Source organism: Crinia signifera, chromosome 2, assembly GCF_055691185.1.
Source record: "Crinia signifera chromosome 2, ASM5569118v1, whole genome shotgun sequence".
Lineage (NCBI taxonomy): Eukaryota > Metazoa > Chordata > Amphibia > Anura > Myobatrachidae > Crinia > Crinia signifera.
Window position 1 is genome coordinate 405007533 of NC_139218.1, and position 13363 is coordinate 405020895.

The 13363-nt window shown below is 51.6% G+C and overlaps 1 protein-coding gene across 1 annotated transcript in view; it reads left to right on the plus strand.

Moving 5' to 3' along the window:
* LOC146058640 (transient receptor potential cation channel subfamily M member 2-like) overlaps nt 1–13363 on the plus strand; it is a 561103-nt gene that overhangs the window by 210168 nt on the left and 337572 nt on the right. Inside the window, exon 15 of the mRNA XM_083170913.1 lies at nt 7961–8096. Within this exon, the coding sequence (XP_083027039.1) occupies nt 7961–8096 (136 nt within the window). The remainder of the gene's footprint in view (nt 1–7960; nt 8097–13363) is intronic.

Sequence of the window (13363 nt, forward strand, 5' to 3'; positions counted from 1 at the left end):
GTTTGGATGGCGCTTGCACTAGGCAGGGATGATCAGGATAGAGTTAGAGAACATCTTGGTGGAATTAAATATTATCTGGTCGTAGGTGGAAATGGTCTGGATGGAAGTGAATAAGGTGTAGCTCTATGTGGATATAGACTGGGTGAAGGTGGTATTAGCCTATAGTCTGACTTTGTGAGGAGATGGTCTGGGTGGAGGTGGAGATGGTTTAGGTTTAAGTGGAGATGATCTGGCTCTGGGTAAATATGATCGAGGTGGAGATGGTCTGGAGGGAGGTCGAGATGGTCTGGAGGGAGGTGGAAATGGTCTTGAATGAAGTGGAGGCTTTCGGGCTTTAGGTGTATATGGTCTAGAGGTGAATATGTCCTTGGTAAAAGTGCATATGGTCTGGCTTTAGGTAGAGTTTGTCTGGATAGACTTGGAGATGGTCTGGCTATAGGTAGAAATGATGTGGATGGAGGTGGATATGGTCTGAATAAAATACTTGATTGTCTGGATCTAGATGGAGATGGTCTGCATGGATGTGGAGGTGTCAGGCTCTAGCTGGATTCATTCTGGATGGAAGAGTACTGTAGATGGTATTAGTTGAAATTAAGATTGATTCAGTGTGCAGATAGTCTGGATGGTGGTCAAGTTGGTCTGAGTTGAAGTGGAAATCATTTGGCTCTAGATAGAGATGGTCTAGATGGATGTGAATATGGTCTTAATTGAGAATGAGATATCCTGGTTCTAAGTGGAGATGGTCTGGAAAGAAGTTTTGTTGGTCTAGATCTAGATAGAAATGGTCTGGGTGGATGTTTAGTCTTGGAAGATGTGAAGCTGTTCTGATTGGAGGTGGAGATGTCCTGGGTAGAAGTGGATATTGTATTTCTTTAGGTAAAGATTGTCTGGGTAGATGTAGAGACGGTCTGGCTATAGTTAGAAATGGTGTGGACGGAGGAGGATATGGTCTGAGTATAAGAGTTGATTGTCTGGATCTAGATGGAGATGGTCTGCATTCTGGATGGAAGTGTAGATGGTTGTAGTTGAAATGAAGGGTGATTCAGTGTGCAGATAGGCTGGATGGAGGTCAGTATGGTCTGAGTAGAAATGGAAATGGTTTTGCCCTAGGTAGAGATAGTCTAGATGAAGGGGGATACGGAGATGGTCTGGATGGAAGTGTTGATGCTCTGGATCTAGATGGAGATGTTCTGGGTGAAGTTGGATATATGTTCTTGGTGTGAGTCCATAATTCTATGGACTGCTGCCAAAGCAGCCCGCATAGGCTGGGGTCCAGCGCATGCCTAGTACCAAAAAAGCTACTGCTCATGTGCTGGTCAGGCGACCAGGGTCAGGACCATCAGCGGGGACCAGCCGGGAACAAGCGGTGGGGTCCAGCAGCGGCAGCAGCAGAGGGGGGGGAGGAGCCTGGCATTGCAGCAGCCCCCATTCTCCATAGAGGTATGAGCCGCCACTGGTACACAATATAAATTTAAAACATAGCGCAACATGATCTACACCAGAGGAGCTGGTGAGTATAATGGCCGGTGCAAGGCACCGGAGTGCCCCAGGCGAGGTGGGGGTGGGGGTGTGAGGGTCCCGGCGGGGGAATGGGGTTTGCGGGGGTCTGAGGGGTACCTGCTGTGCTGTATGGTCGAGTGAGCCCGTCCCAATCCCGCCCACTCCGGCGCCTCTGCAGCCTGCGGCCTGGTCTCCCCTACGGCCGCGCATGTCTGACTTCCGGCCTGCACTGCCTCCCGCTGAGTTTGGGATGGGCGCCGCCGGGTGAGAGTGGTGGATCCTGCCCCAAGTGAGTGCTGGGGATCCCGTGGACTTAGGTTAGTTGGTAACTAGCGCTGTAAACACTGGCCACACGCTGATTGGCTGAATCTCAGCCAATCAGCGTGCAGCCAGTGTTTCAAACCCATCAGCGTATGGCGGACATCGTTAGTTATTTCCTAATCACTGCAGGGACCCCGCCAGCTTAATGCACAGTCCCGCAGGTATATCCGCACCGCACTGGCACTGACCCCCCTGCCCCCTCCTGCCAGCTCCAGTCTCTGCACCTCCGCTCACCTCCATCCGGGGGCGGGTGGGGGGAGTGAACTGCCGCCCTCCAGTGGCCGGCGCCTGAGGCAAATGCCTAGTGCTACCTAGTGGTGGTGCCGGCCTTGGCCTACAGTGGACTCTATAGGTAAGTATGGACAGGGCCAGATTAACAATGGCCCTGATGGAACTGTAGCTCCAGACCCACTCCCACATTTTGTAGCTGAGGGCCGGGGCTTTACAACGAGCTGCTCCTCACCTCGCTAGCCCCCCGGGAACCGCCGGGCAAAGCTGGAACGTTTTCCCCATAGGATAACATGGGACGGGTGTGGATCAGTTGGTCACCACCGAGTTGTTAGACAGTCAATAGGTCGACATGCATTTAGGTCGACGTTTGTCTAGGTCGACCGGGTCATTAGGTCGACAGTGAAAAAGTCAACATGTTTTTTTTTTTTTTTTAATTATTGCCATTGAAAAACACGGATCTGGAGTATACGGCAGCTTAGCAAATTTGCCATGTACATCATTCGTATTTTCACACAATTGCGGCCGAGCCTGGTCATGGCCTTTCGTAATCTGCGATCTTAGTAAATTTCTCTCAATGTCAAAAACATGCAAAAAATGTGTAATATTTAACAATTAACACAATCTGTGAATATTAGATGGAACAACAGTCATACAGCATAACTTCAATTACAAACAATTAAAACTAATCAATAGACTAATTTATTTATTTATTTACAGTTTCTTATATAGCGCAGCAGAATACATTACAGTTTCTTATATAGCGCAGCAGATTCCGTTACAGTGTCTTATATAGCGCAGCAGATTCCGTTACAGTGTCTTATATAGCGCAGCAGATTCCGTTACAGCGTCTTATATAGCACAGCAGATTCCGTTACAGTGTCTTATATAGCGCAGCAGATTCCGTTACAGTGTCTTATATAGCGCAGCAGATTCCGTTACAGCGTCTTATATAGCACAGCAGATTCCGTTACAGTGTCTTATATAGCGCAGCAGATTCCTTTACAGTGTCTTATATAGCGCAGCAGATTCCGTTACAGTGTCTTATATAGCGCAGCAGATTCCGTTACAGTTTCTTATATAGCGCAGCAGATTCCGTTACAGTGTCTTATATAGCGCAGCAGATTCTGTTACAGCGTCTTATATAGCGCAGCAGATTCTGTTACAGTGTCTTATATAGCGCAGCAGATCCCGTTACAGTGTCTTATATAGCGCAGCAGATTCCGTTACAGTGTCTTATATAGTGCAGCAGATTCCGTTACAGTGTCTTATATAGCGCAGCAGATTCCGTTACAGTGTCTTATATAGCACAGCAGATTCCGTTACAGTGTCTTATGTAGCGCAGCAGGTTCCGTTACAGCGTCTTATATAGCGCAGCAGACTCCGTTACAGTGTCTTATATAGCGCAGCAGATTCCGTTACAGTGTCTTATATAGCACAGCAGATTCCGTTACAGCGTCTTATATAGCGCAGCAGATTACATTACAGTTTCTTATATAGCGCAGCAGATTCCGTTACAGTGTCTTATATAGCGCAGCAGATTCCGTTACAGTGTCTTATATAGCGCAGCAGATTCCGTTGTGCTTTACAATAGTAGACAGTGATAAGACAAACTGGGTAACAACAGACAGACTTGGAGGTAGGAGGGCCCTGCTGCAAGCTTACAATCTGTAGGGATATAGGGGGGAAACATAAGGACAGGCACCAGTAATAGCATAGCAGTTACAAGTCCAGAAGGGAAGCTATATAATACATAAGTGCCTCGGAGGGTTATGCATGTAGAACTTAAATATGATAGGCTTGCCTGAAGAGGTGAGTTTTCAGGGAACGCTTGAAAGTTTGGAGACTGGTGGAGAGTCTTAATGTGCGTGGAAGGGCATTCCATAGGATGGGAGCAGCCCGATAAAAGTCCTGTAATAATGAATGGGAGCTAGTGATCCGTGCAGAAGAGAGACGCAGATCTTGTGCAGAGCGGAGTGGTCGAGATGGGAGATATTCTGTGATAAGTGCAGAGATATATGCTGGTGCAGTATGGTTAATAGCTTTATAAGCAAGTAGAAGTGTTTTATATTGAATACGGTAATATAACGGCAACCAATGGAGGGACTGGCAGAGCGGATCAGCAGATGATGAGTGTCTTGCAAGGAAGATCAGCCTAGCAGCCGCATTTAAAATTGATTGCAGTGGTGAGAGTCTGTTCTTGGGAAGACCAGTTAGGAGCAATAATCAATGCGGGATATAATGAGTGCATCTAATCAATATTAGATTAGAAAACAAAAATTGTTGAGGAAAAGAGCCCAGAAGGGGAGCGTGAGCGCTCTCTGTGACTACAGAAGGGGAGCATGAGCGCTGTCTGTGACTACAGAAGGGGAGCATGAGCGCTGTCTGTGACTAAAGGAGGGGAGCGTGAGCGCTCTCTGTGACTACAGAAGGGGAGCGTGAGCACTCTCTGTGACTACAGAAGGGGAGCATGAGCGCTGTCTGTGACTACAGGAGGGGAGCGTGAGTGCTGTCTGTGACTACAGGAGGGGAGCGTGAGCGCTGTCTGTGACTACAGGAGGGGAGCATGAGCGATGTCTGTGACTACAGGAGGGGAGGGTGAGCACTGTCTGTGACTACAGGAGGGGAGCGTGAGCGCTCTCTGTGACTACAGGAGGGGACTGTGAATGCTGTCTGTGACTACAGAAGGGGAGCGTGAGCACTGTCTTTGACTACAGAAGGGGAGCGTGAGCGCTGTCTGTGACTACAGGAGGGGAGCAAGAGCGCTGTCTGTGACTACAGGAGGGGAGCGTGAGCGCTGTCTATGACTGAAGAAGGGGAGCGTGAGCACTGTCTGTGACTGAAGAAGGGGAGCGTGAGCACTGTCTGTGACTACAGGAGGGGAGCGTGAGTGCTGTCTGTGACTACAGGAGGGGAGGGTGAGCGCTGTCTGTGACTGAAGAAGGGGTGCGTGAGTGCTGTCTGTGACTACAGGAGGGGAGCGTGAGCACTCTCTGTGACTGAAGAAGGGGAGCGTGAGCGCTGTCTGTGACTACAGAAGGGGAGCGTGAGCGCTCTTTGTGACTGAAGAAGGGGAGCGTGAGCGCTGTCTGTGACTACAGGAGGGAAAGGTGAGCGCTGTCTGTGACTACAGGAGGGGAGCGTGAGCGCTGTCTGTGACTACAGGAGGGGAGCGTGAGCGCTGTCTGTGACTACAGGAGGGGAGCGTGAGTGCTGTCTGTGACTACAGAAGGGGAGCGTGAGCGCTGTCTGTGACTGAAGAAGGGGAGCGTGAGCACTGTCTTTGACTGAAGAAGGGGAGCGTGAGCGCTGTCTGTGACTGAAGAAGGGGAGCGTGAGCGCTGTCTTTGACTACAGAAGGGGAGCGTGAGCACTCTCTGTGACTACAGGAGGGGAGCGTGAGTGCTGTCTGTGACTACAGGAGGGGAGCGTGAGCGCTGTCTGTGACTACAGGAGGGGAGCGTGAGCGATGTCTGTGACTACAGGAGGGGAGGGTGAGCACTGTCTGTGACTACAGGAGGGGAGCGTGAGCGCTCTCTGTGACTACAGGAGGGGACTGTGAATGCTGTCTGTGACTACAGAAGGGGAGCGTGAGCACTGTCTTTGACTACAGAAGGGGAGCGTGAGCGCTGTCTGTGACTACAGGAGGGGAGCAAGAGCGCTGTCTGTGACTACAGGAGGGGAGCGTGAGCACTGTCTGTGACTGAAGAAGGGGAGCGTGAGCACTGTCTGTGACTGAAGAAGGGGAGCGTGAGCACTGTCTGTGACTACAGGAGGGGAGCGTGAGTGCTGTCTGTGACTACAGGAGGGGAGGGTGAGCGCTGTCTGTGACTGAAGAAGGGGTGCGTGAGCGCTGTTTGTGACTACAGGAGGGGACTGTGAACGCTGTCTGTGACTACAGGAGGGGAGCGTGAGCACTCTCTGTGACTGAAGAAGGGGAGCGTGAGCGCTGTCTGTGACTACAGAAGGGGAGCGTGAGCGCTCTTTGTGACTGAAGAAGGGGAGCGTGAGCACTGTCTGTGACTACAGGAGGGAAGCGTGAGTGCTGTCTGTGACTACAGGAGGGAAAGGTGAGCGCTGTCTGTGACTACAGGAGGGGAGCGTGAGCGCTGTCTGTGACTACAGGAGGGGAGCGTGAGCGCTGTCTGTGACTACAGGAGGGGAGCGTGAGTGCTGTCTGTGACTACAGAAGGGGAGCGTGAGCGCTGTCTGTGACTGAAGAAGGGGAGCGTGAGCACTGTCTTTGACTGAAGAAGGGGAGCGTGAGCGCTGTCTTTGACTACAGAAGGGGAGCGTGAGCACTCTCTGTGACTACAGAAGGGGAGCGTGAGCGCTCTCTGTGACTACAGAAGGGGAGCGTGAGCGCTCTCTGTGACTACAGAAGGGGAGAGTGAGCGCTGTCTGTGTCTACAGAAGGGGAGGGTGAGTGCTGTCTGCGACTACGGAAGGGAAGGGCGAGCATTGTCTGTGACTATAGAAGGGGAGGGCGAGTGCTATCTGTGACTACGGAAGGGGAGGGCGAGCATTGTCTGTGACTATAGAAGGGGAGGGCGAGCACTGTCTGTGACTACAGAAGGGGAGGGTGAGCGCTGTCTGTGACTATGGAAGGGGAGGGTGAGCGCTGTCTGTGACTACGGAAGGGGAGGGCGAGCGCCGTCTGTGACTATGGAAGGGGAGGGTGAGCGCTGTCTGTGACTATGGAAGGGGAGGGTGAGTGCTGTCTGTGACTACGGAAGGGGAGGGTGAGCGCTGTCTGTGACTATGGAAGGGGAGGGTGAGCTCTGTCTGTGACTACGGAAGGGGAGGGCGAGCGCCGTCTGTTACTATGGAAGGGGAGGGCGAGCGCTGTCTGTGACTATGGAAGGGGAGGGTGAGCGCTGTCTGTGACTATGGAAGGGGAGGGTGAGCGCTGTCTATGACTACGGAAGGGGAGGGCGAGCGCTGTCTGTGACTACGGAATAGGAGGGCGAGCTCTGTCTGTGACTATGGAAGGGAAGGGTAAGCGCTGTCTGTGACTATGGAAGGGGAGGGCGAGTGCTATCTGTGACTACGGAAGGGGAGGGCGAGCATTGTCTGTGACTATAGAAGGGGAGGGCGAGCACTGTCTGTGACTACAGAAGGGGAGGGTGAGCGCTGTCTGTGACTACGGAAGGGGAGGGTGAGCGCTGTCTGTGACTACGGAAGGGGAGGGCGAGCGCCGTCTGTTACTATGGAAGGGGAGGGCGAGCGCTGTCTGTGACTATGGAAGGGGAGGGCGAGCGCCGTCTGTGACTACGGAAGGGGAGGGCGAGCGCTGTCTGTGACTATGGAAGGGGAGGGTGAGCGCTGTCTATGACTACGGAAGGGGAGGGCGAGCGCTGTCTGTGACTACGGAATAGGAGGGCGAGCTCTGTCTGTGACTATGGAAGGGAAGGGTAAGCGCTGTCTGTGACTACAGTAGTGGAGCTTGAGCACCGTATGTGACTATGGAAGGGGAGGGCGAGCGCTGTCTGTGACTATGGAAGGGGAGGGCGAGCGCTGTCTGTGACTACGGAATAGGAGGGCGAGCTCTGTCTGTGACTACAGTAGTGGAGCTTGAGCACCGTATGTGACTATGGAAGGGGAGGGCGAGCGCTGTCTGTGACTATGGAAGGGGAGGGAGAGCGCTGTCTGTGACTACGGAAGGATAGGGCGAGCGCTGTCTGTGACTATGGAAGGGGAGGGCGAGCGCCGTCTGTGACTATGGAAGGGGAGGGCGAGCGCTGTCTGTGACTACAGTAGTGGAGCTTGAGCACCGTATGTGACTATGGAAGGAGAGTGTGAGTGATGTCTGTGACTGCAGAAGATGAGCGTGAGTGTTTGCTCTCCCGTTAGTGAATAGGACAGTAGTGTTATGGTGCTAAATTACGTCCTTGATGATCCTCTGTCCTAGGTTGGTGCGCACAGACACGGTGTACGTGGGACGAGTTATCCTATCCCTGGACTTTATGATATACTGCTTCCGTGTTCTGTTTATCTTCACTGTGAATAAAGTTCTGGGTCCTAAGATAATCATGCTCCAACGAATGGTGAGAAATCTGCCTGCACAATGCGCCATAGACTGTAAATTATACCTGAGTCATTATACCTGTATTACCCCCCGGTAGGTACTGTACAGTATATGTAACATTATTCTGTACCTGTATTACCCCCCGGTAGGTACTGTACAGTATATGTAACATTATTCTGTACCTGTATTACCCCCAGGTAGGTACCGTACATTATATGTAACATTATTCTGTACCTGTATTACCCCCAGGTAGGTACCGTACAGTATATATAACATTATCATGAATGACTGGTGCAACTGGTGTCCTCTCCCCGGATGATACAGTGTGTCCCAGTATAAATGACCGGTGTTACTGGTTTCCTCTCCCCAGATGATACAGTGTGTCCCAGTATAAATGACCAGTGTTACTGGTGTCCTCTCCCCAGATGATACAGTGTGTCCCAGTGTGAATGTCTGGTGTTACTGGTGTCCTCTCCCCGGATGATACAGTGTGTCCCAGTGTGAATGACTGGTGCTACTGGTGTCCTCTCCCCGGATGATACAGTGTGTCCCAGTGTGAATGACTGGTGTTACTGGTGTCCTCTCCCCAGATGATACAGTGTGTCCCAGTGTGAATGTCTGGTGTTACTGGTGTCCTGTCCCCGGATGATACAGTGTGTCCCAGTGTGAATGACTGGTGTTACTGGTGTCCTCTCCCCAGATGATACAGTGTGTCCCAGTGTGAATGTCTGGTGTTACTGGTGTCCTGTCCCCAGATGATACAGTGTGTCCCAGTGTGAATGACTGGTGTTACTGGTGTCCTCTCCCCGGATGATACAGTGTGTCCCAGTGTGAATGACTGGTGTTACTGGTGTCCTCTCCCCAGATGATACAGTGTGTCCCAGTGTGAATGACCGGTGTTACTGGTGTCCTCTCCCCGGATGATACAGTGTGTCCCAGTATAAATGACTGGTGTTACTGGTTTCCTCTCCCCAGATGATACAGTGTGTCCCAGTGTGAATGATTGGTGTTACTGGTGTCCTCTCCCGGATGATACAGTGTGTCCCAGTGTGAATGACTGGTGTTACTGGTGTCCTCTCCCCAGATGATACAGTGTGTCCCAGTGTGAATGACTGGTGTTACTGTTGTCCTCTCCCCGGATGATACAGTGTGTCCCAGTGTGAATGACTGGTGTTACTGGTGTCCTCTCCCCGGATGATACAGTATGTCCCAGTGTGAATGTCTGGTGTTACTGGTGTACTCTCCCCGGATGATACAGTGTGTCCCAGTGTGAATGACTGGTGTTACTGGTGTCCTCTCCCCAGATGATACAGTGTGTCCCAGAGTAAATGACTGGTGTTACTGGTTTCCTCTCCCCGGATGATACAGTGTGTCCCAGTGTGAATGACTGGTGTTACTGGTGTCCTCTCCCCGGATGATACAGTGTGTCCCAGTGTGAATGACTGGTGTTACTGGTGTCCTCTCTCGGATGATACAGTGTGTCCCAGTGTGAATGACTGGTGTTACTGGTGTCCTCTCCCCAGATGATACAGTGTGTCCCAGTGTAAATGACTGGTATTACTGGTGTCCTCTCCCCGGATGATACAGTGTGTCCCAGTGTGAATGACTGGTGTTACTGGTTTCCTCTCCCCGGATGATACAGTGTGTCCCAGTGTGAATGACTGGTGTTACTGGTGTCCTCTCCCCGGATGATACAGTGTGTCCCAGTGTGAATGACTGGTGTTACTGGTGTCCTCTCCCGGATGATACAGTGTGTCCCAGTGTGAATGACTAGTGTTACTGGTGTCCTCTCCCCAGATGATACAGTGTGTCCCAGTGTAAATGACTGGTATTACTGGTGTCCTCTCCCCGGATGATACAGTGTGTCCCAGTGTGAATGACTGGTGTTACTGGTGTCATCTCCCCGGATGATACAGTGTGTCCCAGTGTGAATGACTGGTGTTACTGGTGTCCTCTCCCCAGATGATACAGTGTGTCCCAGTGTGAATGACTGGTGTTACTGGTGTCCTCTCCCCGGATGATACAGTGTGTCCTAGTGTGAATGTCTGATGTTACTGGTGTCCTCTCCCGGATGATACAGTGTGTCCCATTGTGAATGACTGGTGTTGCTGGTGTCCTCTCCCGGATGATACAGTGTGTCCCAGTGTGAACGTCTGGTGTTACTGGTGTCCTATCACTGGATGATACAGTGTGTCCCAGTGTGAATGACTGGTGTTACTGGTGTCCTCTCCCCGGATGATACAGTGTGTCCCAGTGTGAATGACCGGTGTTACTGGTGTCCTCTCCCCAGATGATACAGTGTGTCCCAGTGTAAATAACTGGTGTCACTGGTGTCCTCTCCCCAGATGATACAGTGTGTCCCAGTGTAAATAACTGGTGTCACTGGTGTCCTCTCCCCAGATGATACAGTGTGTCCCAGTGTGAATGACTGGTGTTACTGGTGTCCTCTCCCCGGATGATACAGTGTGTCCCAGTGTGAATGACCAGTGTTACTGGTGTCCTCTCCCCGGATGATACAGTGTGTCCCAGTGTGAATGACCGGTGTTACTGGTGTCCTCTCCCCGGATGATACAGTGTGTCCCAGTGTGAATGACTGGTGTTACTGGTCTGCTCTCCCCAGATGATACAGTGTGTCCCAGGGTAAATGACCGGTGTTACTGGTGTCCTCTCCCCGGATGATACAGTGTGTCCCAGTGTGAATGACTGGTGTTACTGGTGTCCTCTCCCGGATGATACAGTGTGTCCCAGTGTGAATGACTGGTGTTACTGGTGTCCTCTCCCCAGATGATACAGTGTGTCCCAGTGTGAATGACTGGTGCTACTGGTGTCCTCTCCCCAGATGATACAGTGTGTCCCAGTGTGAATGACTGGTGTTACTGGTGTCCTCTCCCCGGATGATACACTGTGTCCCAGTGTGAATGACCGGTGTTACTGGTGTCCTCTCCCCGGATGATACAGTGTGTCCCAGTGTGAATGACTGGTGTTACTAGTGTCCTCTCCCCAGATGATACAGTGTGTCCCAGTGTGAATGACTGGTGTTACTGGTGTCCTCTCCCCGGATGATACAGTGTGTCCCAGTGTGAATGACCGGTGTTACTGGTGTACTCTCCCCGGATGATACAGTGTGTCCCAGTGTAAATGACTGGTGTTACTGGTGTCCTCTCCCCAGATGATACAGTGTGTCCCAGTGTGAATGACTGGTGTTACTGGTCTGCTCTCCCCAGATGATACAGTGTGTCCCAGTGTGAATGACTGGTGCTACTGGTGTCCTCTCCCCAGATGATACAGTGTGTCCCAGTGTGAATGACTGGTGTTACTGGTGTCATCTCCCCGGATGATACAGTGTGTCCCAGTGTGAATGACTGGTGTTACTGGTGTCCTCTCCCCAGATGATACAGTGTGTCCCAGTGTGAATGACTGGTGTTACTGGTGTCCTCTCCCCGGATGATACAGTGTGTCCTAGTGTGAATGTCTGGTGTTACTGGTGTCCTCTCCCGGATGATACAGTGTGTCCCATTGTGAATGACTGGTGTTGCTGGTGTCCTCTCCCGGATGATACAGTGTGTCCCAGTGTGAACGTCTGGTGTTACTGGTGTCCTATCACTGGATGATACAGTGTGTCCCAGTGTGAATGACTGGTGTTACTGGTGTCCTCTCCCCGGATGATACAGTGTGTCCCAGTGTAAATAACTGGTGTCACTGGTGTCCTCTCCCCGGATGATACAGTGTGTCCCAGTGTGAATGACCGGTGTTACTGGTGTCCTCTCCCCAGATGATACAGTGTGTCCCAGTGTAAATAACTGGTGTCACTGGTGTCCTCTCCCCAGATGATACAGTGTGTCCCAGTGTGAATGTCTGGTGTTACTGGTGTCCTCTCCCCAGATGATACAGTGTGTCCCAGTGTGAATGACTGGTGTTACTGGTGTCCTCTCCCCGGATGATACAGTGTGTCCCAGTGTAAATAACTGGTGTCACTGGTGTCCTCTCCCCAGATGATACAGTGTGTCCCAGTGTGAATGACTGGTGTTACTGGTGTCCTCTCCCCGGATGATACAGTGTGTCCCAGTGTAAATAACTGGTGTCACTGGTGTCCTCTCCCCAGATGATACAGTGTGTCCCAGTGTGAATGACTGGTGTTACTGGTGTCCTCTCCCCGGATGATACAGTGTGTCCCAGTGTGAATGACCAGTGTTACTGGTGTCCTCTCCCCGGATGATACAGTGTGTCCCAGTGTGAATGACCGGTGTTACTGGTGTCCTCTCCCCGGATGATACAGTGTGTCCCAGTGTGAATGACTGGTGTTACTGGTCTGCTCTCCCCAGATGATACAGTGTGTCCCAGGGTAAATGACCGGTGTTACTGGTGTCCTCTCCCCGGATGATACAGTGTGTCCCAGTGTGAATGACTGGTGTTACTGGTGTCCTCTCCCGGATGATACAGTGTGTCCCAGTGTGAATGACTGGTGTTACTGGTGTCCTCTCCCCAGATGATACAGTGTGTCCCAGTGTGAATGACTGGTGCTACTGGTGTCCTCTCCCCAGATGATACAGTGTGTCCCAGTGTGAATGACTGGTGTTACTGGTGTCCTCTCCCCGGATGATACACTGTGTCCCAGTGTGAATGACCGGTGTTACTGGTGTCCTCTCCCCGGATGATACAGTGTGTCCCAGTGTGAATGACTGGTGTTACTGGTGTCCTCTCCCCAGATGATACAGTGTGTCCCAGTGTGAATGACTGGTGTTACTGGTGTCCTCTCCCCAGATGATACAGTGTGTCCCAGTGTGAATGACTGGTGTTACTGGTGTCCTCTCCCCAGATGATACAGTGTGTCCCAGTGTGAATGACCGGTGTTACTGGTGTACTCTCCCCGGATGATACAGTGTGTCCCAGTGTAAATGACTGGTGTTACTGGTGTCCTCTCCCCAGATGATACAGTGTGTCCCAGTGTGAATGACTGGTGTTACTGGTCTGCTCTCCCCAGATGATACAGTGTGTCCCAGGGTAAATGACTGGTGTTACTGGTGTCCTCTCCCGGATGATACAGTGTGTCCCAGTGTGAATGACTGGTGTTACTGGTGTCCTCTCCCCAGATGATACAGTGTGTCCCAGTGTGAATGACTGGTGTTACTGTTGTCCTCTCCCCGGATGATACAGTGTGTCCCAGTGTGAATGACTGGTGTTACTGGTGTCCTCTCCCCAGATGATACAGTGTGTCCCAGTGTGAATGACTGGTGTTACTGGTCTGCTCTCCCCAGATGATACAGTGTGTCCCAGGGTAAATGACTG